Genomic DNA, 20,969 nt, shown 5'->3' on the forward strand with positions numbered 1-20,969 from the left:
GCGCAGGCACAGCACCACTTGTCGACAGAAGTGAGGCAGATCGCTCGGCACTCGCTTTCTAAGGATATGAACACCGGTTGGAATGGAGGCGATACTGAACTCAAGACCAGATGTCTCCTCTCGCGCTATTCGCACCCACCTTCGTATTGCCGCCTGAGCGAGGCTGGGTCTGTTTCCGACCCATGGTCTCTACTGTACACTCACACCTTCTCCAACAGCTGACGGTCGGAGCGATCGTCGAATGCAGAAGTATCGCTCCGGTTTCTCAATGGAGACACGAGCCTGACACGAAACACGACATGATAATATACTCGGCAACTTGCGATGGAAGAGGACGTGTCTGCTGCGTCACAAAACACGAACACGCTCTATCAGATATTCGACTTGTACGCTCGTACGCGTAAATCGGCGCACTCTGTACGCTTGTCAGTATGCTCTAGCTGTCGAATGATTGTACGTATGCCAAGATTAAGGAGAGCGCTTACGAGCAGAACACCGGCTGAAATTGCCCGAAAAATGGAATCTGTCCATGGAGAAGACAATGTGGACAATGATCTTTGCCGCTTACCCGGAATCGGGCGACCCCTTTCCTTTTCTCAACTCCGTTATTGATTCGCGTCGGGTCCGACGCGATCATGCCGGATAACACCCAATGGCAGTCGGATCACGCAAGATTGAACCTAGAATCATAATTCATCACCCAGGATTACAGCCGGATCATGTCGAAAGGATCGGAAATCGCATGGGATCACGAAGAAATCATGGTCCTCGCCTTGGGATCCCTAACGAATATTTCCTGATCGTCGACTAGCTTCTTCAACAGAGCTCGATATTTCGGGATCAATCGAGAACCTTATATGCATTGTATTCGCTATTCGGCGAATCGCCGACGATTCGCAAGCTAGCCTCATCTCAAGATGCAGGTGCATTACGCTCAGAGCGGATATGAGTTTGAGAGATATGAACATCGTCGGATACCAAATTGTGGCTGCATATCACTCCCAGTAGAATATATCTCCCAATTCTACCGGACCCATCTGTCACGGAACCTACAGCGATCGACGCCGACTGTTGTAGTCGCTGACAAGCACTCCGAATGCTTCGAAAAGTGGGCGAGGCTGAACGGAGCTCCCCAGGATCGTGGGGAAACGTCTCTCCAGAACAACATCGGCAAGAACTTCGTCGTAGACTTAATTGCATGATTTGTGCGGCTGGCGAACAGCTGAGTTTTCCATAGCGAGCCGAAGGTCCCGTTAATGTGATCTTCGCGCACTGCGATCCTCCCAACGCAGGCTGACCCGACTTGGGCTGGGATATATCAGCTAATAAGAAACAGTAACTATCATCAAAAACAATTTTTCACGCATGCCCAACTCGACGCAAACAAGTTTTATTATGCTATCGCCTGCTCACGGCAGTCTCCACTACAACCATTCTCGTCCACGCTGTCATTACGGCCATGAGCCTAACGACGAGTATGATTACATCTCTCGACGGGTGTTAGAGAATGTAAATGAATAAATTAGGGACGGGAGAGCTGGAATTGATTGTGAAGGCGGTGGGACTCATTCAAATTCAAACCGCACTCGCTCGCTGATATGGGAGGGAGAAACGAAAACATTCGTCGCAACTGTCATTCCGTATTTCCTGGAGATAGAATGCCGCGCTCTCCTCTTGAAGGAAAATCACAAAGTCCTCGAAATCGCTTTAGATTACGCTAGATTTCACCGCTACAGAATCCGTTGCGGGATTCTAAAATAATTCAAGTTTACTGAGAAGTAGGCATTCATCTCATCGATTCTACTAGCTTCCATGACTCCCGCGAGCTTGTGAAGCCGAAGGGAGAGTTTGCGCTCAAGGCACCGAGACGACTCGGAGCGTGTTGGACGCTCCGGCGCCCTTCCGCCAACCGGTGATAACAATGACCGAATCGTCTGTCTTCAGGAAACCACGGGTCTTGCCGACAGTGAGGGCGAACTCGATCCGCTTGTCAACATCCTGAGGCCAATCGCTGCCGCGTTCCCCGGCGTAGTGCAGAGGCAAGATGCCTCGATGCAGATGCGCTTGGCGCACGGTCTGCTCCGACCTGGGAAGTGAGAAAAGACTCGATCAGCTCCTGTTGGCTGAAGCCGCCTGACGACTGAATTATTCCTGAATTCTGGGAATCCGTATCGGGTCACAGATCCGCTCGCGTTTGTGCCACGGCGGGCATGTGAATCTGTTCTGACGCGCATTGGGGGATCCTCCATCGTCGAAACCTATGAATGAGACCTCTCCGTTCGAATGGCATGCCCGACATGAGCCACCTACCTGGACACGGCGACGATTGGACAACGGGGCTTGTAACGGGCAACTAAATGGGCTGTCCTTCCAGTGGTAGTGACAACGATAATGGCTCCGGCCAGACACTTGACCGATGCGGCAACAGCAGCAATCGCAACGGTGTGGGAGGAGTCCGTAGGGACAGGAGTCATTTCGGACAAGTGCCGGAAAACATCCTGCGCGGAGAGTGTTGAAAGTCGTTAAGGCCTATATTCTGTAGGAGCAGACTCCTGCAGGTTCCATGCGATCTAGAGAGAGCGCCGACATGGGTACCTTTTGGAAGAAAGCAGCTTCAGCTTCACAGCAAATCTTCGACATGATTTTCACCGTCTCGAGCGGATAGTCGCCCTTGGCTGTCTCTCCAGACAACATCACGCAGTCAGCTCCGTCGAGGACCGCATTTGCGACGTCGCTACCCTCAGCTCGCGTGGGACGAGGTTTCTTCACCATCGACTCCAACATCTGGGTCGCACAGATGACTGGCTTGCCGACCATGTTGCACTTGGCGATCATCATCTTCTGAGCTAGAAAGACCTGAGGCAAGAGAATGTTACTCGACGCTTGCATAGTCATTAGTCATTAGTCATTAGGCTCCATCTCCATCGGAGGTCAATCCATGGTTCGAGCAAGGTGTCCAGCTCGTGAATCCCATCGAGTCGATGTCATTTACCTTTTCAGCTGGGATCTCGATTCCCAAATCGCCTCTGGCGACCATGATGCCATCCGATGCTGCGATGATCTCGTCGATTTTGCGACAGCCCTCATCGTTCTCGATCTTCGAAACGATCAGGATATCTTTGCCTAAGAATGCCAAGAAGGTTATTCACGTGGTTTCTCAACCCTTGTCATAGAAATCAAGCTCATAGACGGTACGATGTCTGAGGGAAGTCAATGATAAAAGAGGAGGTAAATCCGAACTTGATTGACCTTTTTCTAAATATAAATTCTTGGTTAGATAACCTCCCTTGGCTCGTTGGACATAGGTTTTTAATTTCGAGTACCATGGAACTATTCGATGGCAGTTGTTAATACTACTGATGAATCTAGACGTTCGAAAAATCCGAGTCTCGATGCCCCGAACTGACCTGCCGAACCTAGTTTCTCGCGGATCTCCTTCACGCCTGAGGCGTTACGGATGAACGATGCGAAGACCATGTCGACCCCCTGCTCAATTCCGAATTGCAAGTCTTGCTTGTCCTTCTCCGAGACCGCCGGCAAGTCGACATCCGCGTTGGGCAGATTGACGCCTTTCTTCGAGCCGAGGAGCCCACCGTTCTCGATGACGCAAGTGATCGTGTCCGCTGTGACTTGCTGAGCCACGAGTGAGATCAGTCCGTCATCGATAAAAATCTTCTGACCAGTAGCCACCACCTTGGTTATGTTCTTGTAGTCGACGAAAAGCTTCTTCTCAGAGCAGGACTCTTTGAAGGATTCATCCGTGGTGACATCGATGGTAGCACCTTTCAGCAACTCGACCTCGGCGGATGCCCCACCGGTAAGGAGACCAGTTCGGATCTCGGGTCCCTTGGTGTCAAGAGCAATGGCCACAAACACATTGTCTGGAGCTATTTGCTCGTTGACGATTCGATTGGCTTCGCGAACGTTCTTGATGGTGCCTGGAAGCGGAACACTTCAGCCGAGAGGTTTTTGAGCACGGCCAATCATACTCTATCGAATGTATCTGGGTTGGTGAATAGAAGTTTTGAATGTACGTCAGAAAAAACCTCTCGAGGAATTCGGAATCGATCCGGAAAGTTGCCTTACCAGCGTGATAGTCGTAGGTTCCGTGGGAGAAGTTGAGTCGAGCGATGTTCATTCCAGCCTTCATCATCTGCACGAGGGTGGGGACTTCTCGCGAGGCGGGTCCAATCGTGCAAATGATGCCTTAATGAAGAATAAGCACTTGGAGTTAGAGCGTTAGAAAATCGTCCCCAGGCTTTTCCAGCACCGTCAGCAGCATGCGAATGAAACACCACGAGAAGGGGATTATCGGCCAGAGAAAAGTATCCCTGCGCAATTGCATTGCAGCCTTGCATTTCCGCAGGCAGTTCATCTCGAGGGTCATCTTTCATGGTGAAGACGTGAGCGAAGCAGAGCCGCGAGCCAAGTCAGTCTTAGCTCACTGACAACCTGCGACCGATCGAAGATAAAATCATAAACGCGGGAAACTCGCAACAGTCGGAATTTTTCAGGCGAGGCTTCGAAACTGTTCACCCGGAGCTCATTGCGCGACATCGAAGTAAACGTGACGTAGGAACGCGACTCTGAAGAATTACGGAGCGGATACGTCCTTGAGTCCACCGTTAGCAGAAGGAGCAAATTAGGTTGTTGATACAATGAGTAATCGAGGGATAGGATCATGTGACGCGAGGCTTGGTGTGATCATGATGAGGCCACCATGCCGGCGGGTATCGTGTCCTTGAATTGCGTTTGATGCCGAACCGCTTACCGCAGATCATGTAACGCCCTGACAATTCTGACCCGCACTGACAATGAGTCACTGAGGCACATCGTCAGTGCGGGAAATGTCAGTAAGCTGGATCGCGTAATTAACGGTAGAGAAGTACAAGCTGACCTGTCAATCTCGTGTAATTGGGGATCGAGTGGATGTTCAGGCGCGAGAGGTGCTCCTGCAGGTTGGACGAGTCCAGAGCATGGAGCTCGGATCCCATTGCGCGAACTGCCATCGTTAGAAAGATGCTCCGACGTGCGAAGAGACGAGGATAAAGCAGACTGGGACGCTGCAAGGTTACCAATGGAACGAGTACCACAATAAGTATCCTTGGGAGAGGAAGCGAAAGGGTGATCGGCGCAAAGCCTCTCACACCGCAGATTAGAGATCATCATCACGCGGCGCCAAGTGCACGAGGATGCTCGCGACCTCGAAACCCAATCCGCTGACATAATATATGAGTCATCAGTGTCATCATCACCTACTCACTTCGACTCAAAGCGGCGGAACTTCGTCTCCGGAAGGTATTGACAACTTCGGCGAGGAAGTATAGGAAAGTACCACAGGCTTAACGAGGCAGTCTTTAGCGCGAAGTTTTCTCATTGCTTATCGATCTCCGCGCGGGGATGGAAAAACATGCGTGAGAAGGGAATTACGCTTCCATCTGTGCTCCTCGGCTGATGTGGACGTTCCGTCGACATGAAGCTCGCGTTGTGCTGCTCATCATTTTTTTTCGATAAATCGCGCGATAACGCGTTCCGAAGCCGCGCAGTGAAGGCGGATGGGAACCGACATATTCGACTCGTAAGAGTTCGGCGGGAGATGAGCGATTCGATCCGGCGTAGGTTTGGTTGAAACGTCAAGACTCACGAATTTTTACAGCAGACTGATGCCGATGATTTTGACTATTCCTGCTCGAACTGAAGAGCTCGATGTACCCTCAGCGAGAGCCTTCCAGCTCCCAGTGCAGAACCTGCGATTGAGAGCAGGCTCGAAGGCGAGAGGATTACTGAATCATAAATAGCTCGATTCTCAGCCTTGACGTCCGTACGGCTGGAGCGTGACAGGCCAGTGCGCTTCCACCTCTCACGAGCACGGACTGGCGACCGACCCATGGGCTCTGAGCCTCTGTTCGGTGCCGCGCTGACGAACGAGGGTGGAGGTTCGAAGAAGACCGTGTATGAAATGAAATTCTCTGTTTTGAGAAGAGAAGCTAAAACAGCTGTTCAAGGTGATCCCTCGAGACGGGGAGAACTCTTCCGACGAGTCGGATCGCCGCCATTCCGAGGCAGAAAATTTTAGAGGGGAATCCGAAAGCAAGGCATCGCGGTGGAGTTTGAAGGTCGACAATCGTTCGGATCATCCTTTCCTCGGGGAGCACTCCAGTGTCGATATCCAGGAAAGATTCGGAGCGAGAAACAAGATTCGGCGGGAAACGGATTCAGTAGAAGCCTTCTCCTCGCTCAGGTTGTATTTCGAACTCGCGCCTCGATCCGCGCGAGACCAGACGTCTTTGGGAGAGAGAACGCCTCCGTCAAAACAGAACGGATCCCGAGAGTGAAAAACACGTGTTGTTGTGTGGAAGCAACAGCGCGACATCGGCCTAGTATTCCCTTTCATCTCCCCGGGAGCCACGACATCCGATGCAAGATGAAGATCAAGATGTTAGTGCGAAACCCTGATGACTACACCCGTGAAACTAGCCGGGACCTGCACCGGCATCAGAGGAATGTGGAACCTGAATTGCATCCCTTAGCGACTGCGAGGGAGTATACAGCTGCGGTGAATGCCGCCAAGATTGACAGAGTGAGTCGAACCGTCCTCCATTGGTCTGCCTCCCTTCTCGGTGCATCGCAGATTATTCTCTCTCTGGAGTATCCTCGTTCAAATTCCGTCCAAAATTGAAAACCTGTGAGGAGCTGAAGGATACCGAGAAGTCGAGAGAATGATCATGCTCGTCCTATCGTCTTTTCTCGGCGTGATCAAAGACTCCGGAACCCGGACTACATGATCAAACCCTATACGTCTTTTGCTCCAGATTTTCGCAAAGCCGTTTTTGTGCTCGCTGGGAGGTCATCGCGATGCGGTGGAGATCGTAGCAAAACATCCAGAAAAAATATCAGGCGTTGTCAGTGCTTCAGTCGACGGTGAAGTGCGATGGTGGGACTTGACCAACAGGCGATGCGTTGGAAACGTTCAGGTGAGCATTGCTCGTTCCTTGTCCAGAAGTTATGAACTCTTTCCCTCTCTGAGCTGAAAGAGAGTCTGACGCTCCGATTGCTTTTACAGGCGCACGATGGCCCCGTACGTGGGCTCTGCTACGGTCAAACATCGGATGTTCTCCTAACAGCTGGACAGGACCAGAGCATCAAGCAATGGAGAGACCAAGAAATCCGACACACCATCCTGTCTAAAACCACCATTATGAACCTAGCTCACCACTACAAGAGTCAGATGTTCGCTACAGCTGGCGAAACGGTTTCATTGTGGGAAGAAGGTCGGAACGAACCTCTGAGGAGCCTGAACTGGGGCGTGGACACAATATACAATGTCACCTTCAGTCCAATCGAGTGTGATCTCTTGGCTTCGCTGTCCAGCGACAGATCGATTGTGCTGTACGATATCCGCGAAGCTACTCCTTTGCGTAAAGTCACGCTGGAAATGCGCTCGAACGCTTTATGCTTCAACCCGATGCAGGCCATGCACTTCACAGTGGCGAATGAAAATTTCAACTTGTACACTTTCGATATTCGGCACCTCAAGACAGCACTTCAGGCTCATACAGACCATGTCGGCGCGGTTCTCAGTCTCGACTACTCGCCGACCGGGACCGAATTCGTTTCGGGCTCTTATGACAAGTCGGTGAGAATTTTCCCTGTGGACTCGATGAGGTCCCGAGAAGTTTATCACACGAAGCGGATGCAAAAAGTCACGTCCGTGGTGTACTCCATGGATGCGAAATACGTCATCAGTGCCTCTGATGAAATGAATCTGAGGTATGTTCTGCTTGGCATTTGCGCGAAGGAATTTTTTTGAATCTCATTTCTTGTGGAGCTCTGTCGAACGGGTGTGCTCTGTCGAACGGCGATTTAATGACTCCAGTCCGAATTTTCAGGTTATGGAAGGCGAAGGCGTCGGAGCAATTGGGAATCACCTCATCACGGGAAAGGAGTATCCAGAACTACAATGAGACTCTTCTCAGTCGATACGGCAGTCACCCGACCGTGAAGAGGATCGTGAAACACAGACACATTCCCAAGCAATTGTACCAGCAAGTCAAGGAGAAGCAGATTATGCTGTCGTCGCGAAAAACCAAAGAAATCAGACGGCGCATGCACACGAAGAAAAAAGATTTGAAAATACCAAATACGAAACAACAGATCATAGTGGAAGAAGAGGAGTAGATCACGCTGTAAATCTTAACTATCCTGTAACCTCCGACGTCCTCCAAGAAAATCTCTGATGTTCCCTCGACGACAAGCGTTCTTTCATTGGCTGAGTCTTGATTGCGCCCGAGACATGCGGATCTAGGGCCGAATGATTTGATTCCATCTTACTCAGTAAATCAGGCGATCACGGTCTGAGTATTCTAAGCCTTCCATGAAGCCATTATCGATTTCATCTCGCGAACCAACCACCGCGGCGGAATAGGATGAACCCTTGATACTGCGGGGTCGCGACATCGGGTTAGCCCATCTTTTTAATTGCTTCCGGGGAGGGCAGCGAGAGCAGTTATTTTCTGCTCCGTAGACCGCTCTCGCATAATCCAGCTCGATGAGTTATACGATCGACCCCTCGTCCCACCCCCCTTCCTTCTCGAGGCTCCACTTTCGTTTCGCTTTGTTATTCACTGGTATGTGATTTGTGCGAATCCACGTGCCGTCGAGGGGCTTTATTGGACAGAGAGCAAGATGATCGCGCGGGATGAAGCGGATAGTGCTCGAGCTTGCATTTAGAGGCCTCGAATCCGCCAAACCCCGGAGTGGTTCTGGAGGCGGCTGAGAGGGGAGCATAGGCCGATAGAAATGAAATCACCCACTCGAGTTCACGAAGGCGGGAGCGGCAAGGCGCGAGAGGCCTGCCGGGAGCATTCACGCCAAGACCCCATACGTTCCCATAATCGGACTTAACTCCAGGGATCGCTGCTGGACTCCTTGCCTGGCCGAATGTTGCTCACGCGAACCGCCACCGCATAAAAGTGTGCGGAAGTGTCCATTTAGATCCGCAAGCCCGATGTGCACGCTGAGACCGTTTCCTGCTGGGAAGAGGGCTCCAACAGTCAGCCTACTTTTCCTTCCAGATCCAGAGTCGAAGCTCGATTCCATCAAGAAATCCATCAATCAAAGCAGGAGTCCACTCCGTGTGAGGTGCCGCTTTGTGACTTCCCGAGCCAATGCAACGTCCTTTCGGGGATGGTGACGTAAGCTCTTCGACAGGAGACAGGAGGTGGCAGTAGCTAATCGAGATCTTAATCACCACTGCCGCCGCTACAGTACAAGCGCAGCTCAAGTACGAAATCTCGGTTTACCAGCAGAACGGCATGTTGTGCACACGCGGACTAATCTAGACCCCTCCTACGAGGGAGGTATCGGCGAGGAATTAAGCCGCGATTCCCTCGTTAGCCGTCGACGTCAATGATGTATCATCGCAGACCAGAGTGCGCCTGAACAGGAACAGCTCGGGATGTAAACTCCGCCCGCAGTGGAAGTGTGACCTATTCTAACGGCAGTCCTGAGGAGAACCTCTTCCCCTCATCCATAAAATTTACTAAGATACTCCCGACCAGTGACGGAGTTCCCCGACAATGTAGATCGAATTCGTTTCGGGGGAATCGCGATGGCAACGATGGTCGTCACGTTGACGAGATGGAAGGGACTGTTTGCTTCAAAACAAGACTACCAAACAATATGTAGTACAGCTCACTCACTCAGAGGACTCGGTGGGGTACCAAAGATGCGGAAAAACTGCTATGAATTTCGACAGCTCATCGACGGGATCCACAGTATCCAGAGCGCCAAAGGAAAGGGCTAGCGCGTAGAGGAGTCGATCGCTTTTCTTCTTCCATTCGATCCCTCGGTCCCCTAAGATACAACCCAAATCGCGTAGGATCCAGTGAGCCTCATGAATATGCATGCATGTTTCGAGTATATTGGCTATGAAGGATTTCTCTGTTTTCAACACGTAAGAGATTAAGCAATAAAAAATAATGGAGCAGATCACATTGGGAACGTCCAAGGAGGGACAAGCTAGACGAAGAACCGAACAACGAAGCGCGGAGACAGCTTCTAGTCTCACGAATATGCGTGATAAGAATGCCATGCGCAATATTTTCCTTGGAGCTCGTCGCTTTTGCGATGCATCGAGCCCTCTTGAAGGAAGTCCAGCTTGGGTATGAGCGAAACTTATTCGAACGAGACGGTATTTGGATAATGCCTCTCATGCGCCCTCCATGACTTGCACTCGCTAACAATTCGAGCTTCCAATCGGGCAGAGTTCAGAAGCATATATCCTTCAAGTGTCCCTGAGATTCATGTAAGCTGTCGCAGCGAGAGGGTATTCAGCAACGTAGGCTGGGATTACGTAATTTCGACGTAGGCAAGACCTCCTCAAGACACGACTCGATGGCAGAAAAAAAGACGATGAAAATAGAAGAATACGAGTATACAGTCGAAGGTGATACGTCACATCTTTCATTTGCTAACTTCCGACATACTAATATTTACGAAACCATTCGGAGTATTCGTCGGTGAGTCTCCTTCTTCTCTTGCGGCAGGAAACACCTGGTGGAGAGAGAAATGTATATACTTAGGGAGTCACCAAGTCTCGGCAGCGATTCGTATGGCTGTCCCTCGCATTGAGGCTTTCTTCTGTCGCATAGTCGTATCAGAGCTGAATCATACCTCAGGATCTGCGCTGGATCTAGGTTGACAGGTTGAAACACTTTGGGGAGCAGTCGTTGGGGCCCCGATCGATTCTGACGGACCGAGGATTTTAAGGTAATTGTATGGAACTAGTCCAGTGCGTTTACCATCGATGCTTGCTGAAGATGTTTAGAACATGGGTCAAAATTGTGCTTCATTATGCCGACGGAGGTCCTCCGCCTATGACCTTCAAACAAGAGTAGCAGCTGTACACCTACCGACCAACCATCCCTGGACTTTTGATTGGAGATTTTTGGGGGCGAGCCTTATTTTCGCTCCCGCCTGGAAACTCAATTCCCTGTCGCTGCGACCGATGAAATCGTAGAGCGCAACTGCTGAGTAATGTGGCGCCTCACCGGACGCCCATCTAGAACGACAGAGACTCACGTCAGGCTGGAATACCGATCGTCGATAATCCATAATAATGAGCCGTTCAAGCGGTAGATAAAGAATGGAGTTCTGGGACTCGTAGCTCACTTGTTGCTCTCCTTGGCACTCAGACCGAACATCTTGTAAAGGAGGTAGGGAGCTCCCATTACGACGGAGAAGAACGCGAGTACGGGCCACGATGAGGTCGACGTATTCGTCACGAGCGCGTCCTGATTCGTGATATGAGACGCAGAATTCCACGCAGTTTCGGCGGAATCGACTTGCACGATGCCTGGGGGTGAGAATTGGAATCAGACGCGCAGGGATCGGGAGAGTTTCGTCCCGACGTCACGCTCTGTATACGCGGACCACTTACCGAGTACTTGAAGGCTCCTGCGAATTATCCAACGGAGCGTCCTGATGAGCGACAGCGAGTTTATCAACTGGGACAGCTGCTGCGTTACACTGGAGAGATGGTCTGCGACTCCTACGCGCAGAAATGAATCGGTTAGTTCATGTGATTCGGACCCGAGTCCGTATAGAGGCACACGGCGTTCACACCTCAGAAATGCTCACCTATAACTGCTCGAAATGAGTTGTACAGGGCAAAATACGTGCTCTCTAGCATCATGGATACGCTGCTGAAAGCGTGCACGAGGTGCTCGACGCTTTGGAATGCGGATCGAGTGCTTTCGTCGGCCATTCGGGCGAGTTCGGACTCTCCATTAGGGGCTCCATAATTTCCCATCATGCCCCCATACGAGCCATAACCCCCGTAACCGCCGTAGCCTCCATACATTTGGCCGTAGGAGCCAGGGTAACCCATTCCGCCGTATCTAGACATGAAAGGACTCCCGTGGTAGGAATTCAAGCCTCCGCCATAGGATCCAAATGCATTCATGTCGTCGTTGTATCGAGGTACCGGCGGAGGTCCGTCTGAGCTGTTTTGAGCCGGAATGGCGGCAGCCGGAAGTTCTGGACTCGTGGTGGATTCCCATGGTTTTGGTGGGAGAGCCATTTCTGGAATTCGAATCAAAGGTCTTTAGGAGGAATCTTCCGAGGATATGCTTGGAAGATCATTCATTCATTCATTCATTCATTCCTCGTGAAAAATCACCCTTTGACATTCAGTGGGAATGAACGAGCCGTGAATTTCGCATCCAAGCGAGTTCTGTAATTTGACAACCCTGTTACCAATCTCGATGGGCGACGGTCGAAGATAGTGTCTCGTTTACGACTTTATTTCCGCCAAGGAACGAACCGGAACTTTCCTCGTTCCGTCATGCCGCCATGGGCACCCGAGTCGTTCAAGGGATCCCGAAGTCTCGAAGTCGCCGCTCATGATCGGGGCGCTCAAGAATCGAAATATCAGAGGCGTCTGTGGTTACGAATTCTGAATTCGAATTTATGCTCGGTGCTCGGGAACCCCCGCCGCAATGAGAACTTCTGCGGGCTGGACCAAAAAGCCAAGGTTCAAGGTCCCACGGGTACTGTACTTCACATCGCTTCCGAGAACGGTTCCAGAAAGCAAATGTACCCGGGCGGATGGAGGCCGAGTACCTGCACACTTCACCGGCAGCAAGGATCGGACCCACGCCGCCTCTCTTACGAGCGACGTCGTTGCGGCAGTGCACGTTTGCACGTTTGCACGTTTACAGAATCGCCAAGCACTCGATTACCCGTCGATGCCTTGATGGAAACTGCAGGACTTCTCTGACCCACATTTACGGCGACGTAGCCAACAATGAAAGTTCTCGACATAAGCTTGAGGAGGCTCTGAGCTTGATGAATTTCGATACAACGCGAAACGAGCGCATAACCACCTGTTTGAACCACTCGGACTCACCTGCTTATTGTACACACACCAGATCTTCCGCCTTGTGACCACTCTATGCACACACACACACGCCTTGGTGTTTGTTTCGGTGGCGCTGCACCACTCCGACTGACTACATCCGCTGACCGACGACGATAGCGGTGCCGGTCGCAGCTGACTGAACGGACTCTCTCTCTCCTTCCACTGTCTCTCCGAGAATCGTAAAACCAGAAGCGGGCAGAGAGGTCCGAGGCTCGAGGAGAGATAACCCCCGGCTGTCCGCGAATCCGAGCTTCTCTCTAATTGCGGAGACTCGCTCAAAAGCGCCCTTAGTCCGTCTGGTCTAGATGATCATATTCGGTACACCCAACCCGCCGCGACCAGCTCGCCGCGACTCAACTCGCCTCGGCCGACTCGCCGCGGGGTCCAGTTCGCCGCAGGGTTCAACTCGGGATAGAAGGAGGGCCTTGAGGGACCATCGAATAACTGTGTGCATACATCCCTCCATCAGCGGAAGGGCGGAAAAAACTGGAAACAGAAAGCTCAAAATATTTGTTGACACCTGTCAGTCTTCAGGACGAGAAACCTCAGATGAAGACAATGATTTTTGCTTGGAGTGTGACCGGGAACGGCCGGTCACATCTTCCGTCACCGGAATTTCAAAGATCCATCCAGGACAACTCGGGCTCGAATTAGCATCGCGTCCGACCGAGCATCGCTGTATTACGCGCTGGCTTCGAAAAGTTGTGATACTGTCCGTAATTCCAGACGTTGAGCTTCTGTCCTGGGCATTAGGGCTCCCGAATACCCGTCAGTTTCGAGAACCGTGGAGTCGGAACCGCGGGTAAAAACCGGAAGCTCCTATGATCGTCAAGAACGTCCGACATAAAGCAAGGTTCCCATTCTCCCGGCGGATTATCGAAGCCACAGCAAATCAAACCAGCAGCCAGCCCTGCTCACGGATTTTTCCCAGACATGACAGGATAAGAACGTGAACTCCTTTCTGTTTGCTTTCTGTTGATATCTCCGGATTCTCAGCGAATTTTATCTACGAGATAGACATCGGTGCAAACGCTCCTCTCTAATCTGTGCGGATTCATGGATATCGATCCCGGAGGCTTAGAGCCGTACGAGAACTCACAGGCTAGAACCGAAGGAACTTCTGCTCTCGAATTGCTCGATGGACTCGGAGTTCTCTAATTCACAGCATTTTGCATGAGGTAAACCGATGCGCTCCCGGTTTCCTTGTTTTATCCGCTTCAGAGCGCTCATAGCATTCGGATTGATATTATTTTATGTTGAGTCTTCACCAGAAATTGCTTCTAGAATCATAGAAGGGTATTCGCGGTGTTCGCGGTACGGTCCATGTCGGGAAGTGACCAGAACTGCCCCCTCGCAATGCCGAATAATCTGACCCCCGAATATGTGTAGGTGGCCTGATTATTCGGTCCAGAGGGCCTAAGTAGCGAGATGTCATGCGGGGCTTTTCAAGACCCGGGTCGACCTACGAATCCCGCGCTATCTCGTCTGAATCGCGAGGGTCAGTTCTGGTCCTTCCCTCCTTAGCGTGCATGACAGAGATATCCAGCCATCAAAAACATCTCGGCCTGGATCCTTACTCATTTTGGAGCTTATCAATGGTGGTTCAGACGCCGGGATCGATTTGTCTTGCCCTCTCGGAGCCGCGGGTAGGAACCGAGCGAACCGGTCGGTTCCGGATCGGAGAAAAACGGCCGAAACCCACGGTTCCAGCACGTCGGGTAGGAATCGTTGAAAGCCATGCTGGGCAGGCACTGTACAAGATTAGAGGCGTGGAATTCGGAACCACACGAGAGGTGAGAATAGAACACGCACAGGAAATTCGGGTAGTAGCGCGGAGAGTATGGTAAAAGTGATAGAACACGAACCAATTTCGGAACCAGGGATTTAACGTGGTGTTATGATTGATATCGATAAGTGGTCACGGTGTCTTCCCAGTGGCTGCAAAGGGGTGTTCCGAAACTGGTCCCCCCCGAATTAGCTAGGGATCCATTGGAAACTCTCTAAGGTATTCCAAAACCGGTTCATTAACTTTACTTTGTTCCGAGCTTGAGGGTTTCCACAAACCCACCTATCGATTGAGAAGGGAGCCTAGGAGCGTACCCAATAAATGAGCGGGACCCAGTCAATCTACAATAAATCGTTCAATCTGGGGCGGTGTTTCCCAAGAGTTTTCCTCCTTGGCCCGAATTCGGAGTACGGAAGCTGTCCATGGCCCACAAGCACTCAAAGAATATTGGAGAGAGCGGGCATCTCAGAGAAAGGAAATGTACGTTGACGAGAAATGGGGCCTGAAAGCATCAGTCTATCCGCAAATGATTGGCTAGGGTGGTCTCCCTGTCCAAATTCAGCCTTCGATGCATCTCGCTATCAGCCTTGAATCGATACAACGGAAGACTCCGGGAGCTCCGTGAACCACCGGTGGGGCTCCCGCCCGCTCTTGGGAAACACTGATCTAGGGTGTCAATGATTCTTATTCCTTTATGCGTGGGTTGGAATGAGGTCCCGGATGCGCTGAGCTGAAGGTTGATGGGTTCATGAATGATTGGGTCCGGAAAGGCCTGGGTCGGAGGTTTCATGGGGTCATGTAGATGAATCACAATCAGACCCCATAGGTACGCCATCCTTTCCTATCGTACTCAAGAGTAGGACGACTGTATAGAGTAACCGGTCGAGAACCCCTCGTTTGGCTCGATTGAGCAGGCTCTATCCAGCTAGAAGTAGGCTTCGCAAAAAGCCGCGTATTTCATCGGAGGATCGACGAGCCACGATGGGTAAGCAGGGCTGAAGGATCTAGAATCTCTGAAGCGGAGATTATTCCCCCAGGGATCCTGGAGGAACCTCGCACGAAGCCTCCCGAGGCCATCGGGCGCGCCTTCGTCAAGAGTCTTGAGCTTGAAACCCAAGCCTCCCCATACCCATTGAAGAGCTTTCAGAAGCTTGGAATGTTGCTAATGAGGAACAATCAGCCCAGACACTGGTATCCTCGGTCGTATTCGGGAGCTCCGCCAGCACGGCATCGGCATGAACCAGTGAAAGTGGAGCTCGTAGCGTTTCTTCATGGCGGCAATGCGACCGGGTGCCATCTGAAAGTCAGGTTCGCACCGCTCATCCCGTCGTATTCCTTGTTAGAGCGCAGGGGAACGCACCTCGAGCTTCTCCCTCTTCTCCTCGGACTTCGGATGGCTCGAGAGTCGGATCCGTCGAATCTATCTACATGAGTCTTCATTATAAATTATGAAGACTCATGAAGATCGAGGGATTTCTTCACCGTGAGCGCGATCAAAGTCTCCGGTGATGAGGCATTTTCACTATGCCCTGCCCTACGAAAATTCACATGAGAAATATATCCATCGAAGTTCGGTGATGCTACGGCCGAAAATCGTCGCCGACAAGCGTCTCGGCTGTCAGCGCGAGTAGAGCATGGAGGAAGCCATATGGAAGTTGTGGGAGAGGGAAGCAGGTGAGATTGTTGTTGTTGTGGAACTGCTGGTGGCGATGGTCGTGTGTCGTGTGTGTGTCTGCTGCTAACAGCTTGTGACTTGTGACACATAGTGCGTTTTGGGACGAATCCCAATTTCTAGATCTCAGGGAGTTGAGTCCGCTCGCCGGTCCCATTCAGATCGCGTCCAATCTCCCGGCTCCGATCCCTGTCTTTCGGCTGCATGGGTTGAGTAGAGAGTCCACTGATCCCTCCCAGTAGGCGTACAGTTGACTGCCTCTCCGTCATGTGGTTGAGGTTGTGGCAGTACTAGTGACGACAATAACATCGACGGAAAATCCACCGACCAAGTGATAAGCAGCTGCTGAAGACCATAGCGATATGTTCTCGAGGGTCAGGAGCGCTTTCTACAATGTTGTGCAGAATCTTGACGCGTTCCCCGTTGAGGAAGATCCGTCAGAGCAGCCCTACAACGGGACTGCGGGCAAAGACTCGAAAGTTCAAAAGTTTCAATATACCCGACCAGAATTCCTGCAGCTCGGAAGCGATGAGGAGATACAGGTGGGTTCACAGAGGGTTTTGGGAATCATTGACTCCGGAACACGCGAACGTCGTGTTTATAGCCGACCCATCGTCATCGGGGACTCGACGCCGACTATTTTCCAGGCTAGTGCGGATCACACCTTGAGGCCGATCCTGGTCCCGAGAAACATAAATCATCTTCCCTGGAATTCGGGTTACGCCGAGACAATCAACGCTGGGAAGAGTCAGCGAAACGAGGATCAAGGAACCTTCGTAACGGCTGCGATTTCTACTCTGAAAGGCTGTGCTCAAATTTTAGAAAACGCCACACCGAACGAGCTCGAGCAGCATTTGGAGCTGTGCAAGGACTGTATACCCTACAGGTTGGTAGAATGAATTACGAAACCCAGTGCGATCAGCGGGGAATAGACTCAGAATCTCATTCGAACACAAATAAGTCGTGTAGTCCTAAACGTCGGGATTGATTATCCGATGAGTCGAACAATCATCATTTCAATCTATGAATCCTCGGGCTTTCGTTTCTGATTGGTCAGGAGCTACGCCTAAGGATTACCGAGCCTTTGTGAGTTTGGCCTTCGCAATCTGTGAATGCCCTTCTGGAGCATCCATTGCTCTAGACTCCAGAGAACAATCCGATACGAAAATCTCCAGCGCATATTCCAATAGTTCCCCGTACGCATTGACCCCTAATTCTCGGCTGCGGGGAAAATAATCAGCCTAAACACATGAGGCGGTCCTTCAATGAGAGAAAATCTCGCTCAGAAAATCTCACACTCCATCCGTCTGACGCGAGCAACATTCCGCATCAACTCCTAAGATACTCGAAGAAGCAGGTGGAATCTCGCAGAGGGAGCATTCATGCGACCCAGGGATAATTGACAATTATTGTCTGCGATTGCCGTTTGGAAGTTAAGACTCCCCTTAATGATGTTCGATCACAGACTATTATTGCAGAGCCTGAAAAACTATTCCATTTCAAGTATTGAGGTCTCTCCCCATTCGCAGGTACTTCGCTCTGTTCGACGGACACGCAGGTTCAGCAGTCGCGGTAGCTGCTTCGAAAAGTCTTCACCGTGTCATCCAACAACGATTCCAGCAAATCGCCTGTTTGCTTCAAGATAGGGATAAGGATGGGAGAATCCCCCTCGGACCTCAATATGGGGCATACTGTGCCGCCATTTTCAGCAATTGCGACTCGAAGGTAAGTCATGAGGAGTCATGGTGTTCGGGGAATCAAGCGGAGTACCTGAATCCTCCGTGACCCTCTCCAACTCATTTTCATGTGATGCACCGGCTCTCATCGTCAATAACTGTTTAGACGCGATCGGGGACAGAAAACTCCTTTATAGGTGACCGCTGACAACTTGATAAAGGGGGCTCTCGAAACCGCGTTTCTCGACATGGACAGTCAGATTGCCCGTGATAAGAAGACGTTCAGAATGCCTGGTGGCTGCACTGTACTCGTCGCCGTTTTCATATTCGGTAATGAGCGGTGAATTTCTTCTTGAGTCGCGAAATCTCGTTTAGTCGATCCTCGATCCCATGCTCTCAAAGACAACTCTGAATTCTCCTCTCTCCACAGGGAAACTTTTCCTAGCGAATGCGGGAGATAGCCGCGCGATAATCTGTCGGTGTACTCGTCGAGAGGTGGTGCCGATGTCGAAAGATTTCACCCCGGAATCGGAACGACACCGTGTAAAATCACTAGCGCAACAGAGACCCGAACTGCTGGGGACAGATTTCACTTATTTAGAGTTCTTGAAACGTCCCACGAGGACAGATCTCGGAAGGAAAATGTTGTATAAAGATGTACATATGACCGGGTGGGCTCTCAAAACGATAACTCCAGACGATCTTCGTTTGCCCCTCGTCTGCGGGGAGGGGAAGAGAAGTCGTGTGCTAGCGACGATCGGCGTCACTAGAGGCTTCGGTGATCACGATCTGAAATCTCAATTGAGTCCGGTTCCTATCAAACCATTCCTTAGCGCCGAGCCGGAGGTTCTGGTTTTCGAAATCAGTTCCGCAGAGGATATAGACCAGAACGACGTCCTTGTCATGGCGACGGACGGACTCTGGGACGTGACTAATAATCTTCAAACGATGGAAATTGTGTCGAAATCGTTAGGTCATTTCTCACCCAGCGCCTCGCTCGAAGAGTACAAGTATCGATACGTGTCCGCAGCCCAGGATCTCGTGATGCAATCCCGAGGGAAACTCAGCGGCAACAATTGGAAGACGGCCGACAACAGGGCTGCGACCGTCGACGATATATCTGTATTTGTGATCCCGATACTGGAATATAAGAAAGAGTATCTCAGACGACAAGAGAACTTGAGGAAACTCGAGGAATCGACAGAGGATCAACCATTGCCTGCTCCCCCTTCTCTGGAAGATTCCCTTCCTTGATAGAGTTTCGCCAAGCAGGCTTAATTAGTTTTGGTGCATATGGAGCGCGACTTGGGGTTTCCCTAGCTGACTTCCAGTACGTGTCAAAACGCGGCGGGATCCGTTCAAACGGAACAACCGGTGTCAGCCTCGGACCAAATCTTAAACTTGGTATGAATTTCATTGTGATCGCAGCAATCCCATGGATGGAGGATCGTACTTTAGAGCTCTCGAACTCGTCGGTCGTAAATGGAGAATTCTGTATGTTCAAGAAAGGGATACTTCCATGCTTTCTCTGATTATTTATAGGTCTAACCTTCTCTTTTAGGTGATTTGATATTTCTGGGGATGAGAGGAGGAATCGAATAAAAATAAACTTCATACATTCAGAGATAACATGTCGTGACGCTATCATTCTTTTCTGCCGCTTGGGGAGTGATCTTGTACCCTCTCAAACTGAGCAGGCTTTCGCTCGCCGATCTCGTCCGGACCGAGGTACTTTATTGGACTCCCCATATTCCTCTCCTCGCGACAGGCCACTTCTCCCGCGGCGAACGCGGCTCCATGTTTCGGCAGGGCCGATGAGAATAATCGTGGACACGGCTTCGGAGAATGGCGTGGAGCTATCAGTGCCTGATAGTCGTTCTGAAATCTATAACAATTGTCGGGGAACAGTTCTGTCTGTAACGTTCGTAAGGTGGTCTCGAAAGTCCGCTACGGCAGCTACACGTCGCGTCGTTGTCTGGCTGCGCTTTGGGCGCGTTCGATGCTCCAATCATTTGCACAATTCCTGTCATCCGTGATTCGAATGCACCCTTATTGCGCGGACAGTCGGGGACTGCTTCTTTTTTTGCCTGGTGCGCGAGCGGCAGATACGCACCAAGCCGAGCTAAGCCTTCGGCGGCCACGAGCGCTCCCTGTCCCACCAGATAGAGACCGGCAAGATCAGGGCTCCGAATGTGAATATTCAAGCAAGGTACCCCGGATTGCCGCTTAACCGAATTATCCGTCCACGATCGTGTCGCTGTGGATGCTCGTAGCATGATTCAACTTTACGATCTCGGTGCTCGGGGCAGAAAGGTGATGCTGCGAGATCAATCAAGGTCTCCATTCGTCCTTCGTGGACCCACCCGGAATGACGGAAAGGATGGGTTGGCTGCAGCCTTCCGAGGGTTTCGGCTCTGGGTCTCCGGAGGAGCCGGGACACCAGCGTCCGATAGTGAAGGGAACGCTCCGCCCGGCCCCTCTCGGAGCATCAGCAAAGATCATCAGCGCCATTCTCTTGACTCTCTCGTCGACAGTCGACAGATTCCATTTTCGTTGAATTTTACCATCCGTTCTTTTTGTACGAGATATCTCATAGGGTTTCATACGTGCAACTGAACATCACTCTCGACCATACGTACGAGTGTGGAAAGGTGTTAAGTGAAACCTGTTAGGAAGCAAGAGCGAATCTTTGTGACTAACAGAGACTAGTGGGAAAGGAATCAACACAACACTTCAGTTTCCAACGGAAAGTCGTGACTACACTGAATTTTCCGTCGTGATCGGCTCTCTTACGGAGCCGCATGAGGAACGCGAGTCCATAATCGAGATTGGCTTCTCGACGAGTTGCTCATCGGGAACTATCCTGCCCGACTTCGCAGTAGGAACGGCGTTTCCTCCAACATAAGCGACAAG

At 51.2% G+C, this 20,969-nt stretch overlaps 4 protein-coding genes across 4 annotated transcripts; 2 read left to right on the top strand and 2 right to left on the bottom strand.

The window, feature by feature from the left end:
• Positions 1-1,361: 1,361 nt before the first annotated feature.
• Positions 1,362-5,098, bottom strand: LOC100904452 (pyruvate kinase PKM). Its single transcript, XM_003739686.2, has 7 exons — positions 4,898-5,098; positions 4,087-4,206; positions 3,408-3,938; positions 2,993-3,123; positions 2,596-2,856; positions 2,311-2,498; positions 1,362-2,086 (listed from the first exon to the last, which is right to left on the bottom strand). The coding sequence occupies exons 1-7, from the start codon at positions 5,007-5,009 to the stop codon at positions 1,855-1,857; spliced, it is 1,575 nt and encodes a 524-aa protein (XP_003739734.1). The 5' UTR covers positions 5,010-5,098; the 3' UTR covers positions 1,362-1,854.
• Positions 5,099-6,424: 1,326 nt separating this feature from the next.
• Positions 6,425-8,225, top strand: LOC100904842 (DDB1- and CUL4-associated factor 13). The gene is made up of 4 exons (XM_003739689.1): positions 6,425-6,580; positions 6,813-6,974; positions 7,064-7,770; positions 7,890-8,225. Exons 1-4 carry the CDS (start codon positions 6,425-6,427, stop codon positions 8,176-8,178), a joined length of 1,314 nt encoding a protein of 437 aa, XP_003739737.1. The 3' UTR covers positions 8,179-8,225.
• Positions 8,226-10,420: 2,195 nt separating this feature from the next.
• Pex13 (peroxisomal biogenesis factor 13) lies at positions 10,421-13,009 on the bottom strand. Its single transcript, XM_003739691.2, has 7 exons — positions 12,911-13,009; positions 11,641-12,084; positions 11,441-11,551; positions 11,173-11,356; positions 10,914-11,062; positions 10,675-10,814; positions 10,421-10,554 (listed from the first exon to the last, which is right to left on the bottom strand). The coding sequence occupies exons 2-7, from the start codon at positions 12,080-12,082 to the stop codon at positions 10,465-10,467; spliced, it is 1,116 nt and encodes a 371-aa protein (XP_003739739.2). The 5' UTR covers positions 12,083-12,084; positions 12,911-13,009; the 3' UTR covers positions 10,421-10,464.
• Positions 13,010-16,425: 3,416 nt separating this feature from the next.
• LOC100904984 (protein phosphatase 1H) lies at positions 16,426-19,688 on the top strand. Its single transcript, XM_003739690.2, has 5 exons — positions 16,426-16,922; positions 17,028-17,266; positions 17,910-18,105; positions 18,254-18,386; positions 18,487-19,688. Exons 1-5 carry the CDS (start codon positions 16,743-16,745, stop codon positions 19,308-19,310), a joined length of 1,572 nt encoding a protein of 523 aa, XP_003739738.1. The 5' UTR covers positions 16,426-16,742; the 3' UTR covers positions 19,311-19,688.
• The last annotated feature ends 1,281 nt before the right edge of the window (positions 19,689-20,969 follow it).

The sequence above is a fragment of the Galendromus occidentalis genome, unplaced genomic scaffold (assembly GCF_000255335.2).
Source record: "Galendromus occidentalis unplaced genomic scaffold, Mocc_1.1 scf7180000076583, whole genome shotgun sequence".
NCBI classification, from domain to species: domain Eukaryota; kingdom Metazoa; phylum Arthropoda; class Arachnida; order Mesostigmata; family Phytoseiidae; genus Galendromus; species Galendromus occidentalis.

Coding starts and splice junctions, on each gene's coding strand:
- LOC100904452 (XM_003739686.2), bottom strand. CDS start 5,009: ATGGCAGTTCGCGCAATGGGATCCGAGCTCCATGCTCTGGACTCGTCC. Junction 3,124..3,407: donor CGAGAAACTAGGTTCGGCAG/GTCAGTTCGGGG, acceptor TGGCATTCTTAG/GCAAAGATATCCTGATCGTT. Junction 2,087..2,310: donor CCAATCGTCGCCGTGTCCAG/GTAGGTGGCTCA, acceptor CTCACTTCCCAG/GTCGGAGCAGACCGTGCGCC.
- LOC100904842 (XM_003739689.1), top strand. CDS start 6,425: ATGAAGATCAAGATGTTAGTGCGAAACCCTGATGACTACACCCGTGAA. Junction 6,581..6,812: donor ATGCCGCCAAGATTGACAGA/GTGAGTCGAACC, acceptor CTTTTGCTCCAG/ATTTTCGCAAAGCCGTTTTT. Junction 7,771..7,889: donor TCTGATGAAATGAATCTGAG/GTATGTTCTGCT, acceptor CCGAATTTTCAG/GTTATGGAAGGCGAAGGCGT.
- Pex13 (XM_003739691.2), bottom strand. CDS start 12,082: ATGGCTCTCCCACCAAAACCATGGGAATCCACCACGAGTCCAGAACTT. Junction 11,357..11,440: donor CAGGAGCCTTCAAGTACTCG/GTAAGTGGTCCG, acceptor TCTCACCCCCAG/GCATCGTGCAAGTCGATTCC. Junction 11,063..11,172: donor AGTGCCAAGGAGAGCAACAA/GTGAGCTACGAG, acceptor CTGTCGTTCTAG/ATGGGCGTCCGGTGAGGCGC.
- LOC100904984 (XM_003739690.2), top strand. CDS start 16,743: ATGTTCTCGAGGGTCAGGAGCGCTTTCTACAATGTTGTGCAGAATCTT. Junction 16,923..17,027: donor GAAGCGATGAGGAGATACAG/GTGGGTTCACAG, acceptor ACTATTTTCCAG/GCTAGTGCGGATCACACCTT. Junction 18,106..18,253: donor TCAGCAATTGCGACTCGAAG/GTAAGTCATGAG, acceptor ACTCCTTTATAG/GTGACCGCTGACAACTTGAT.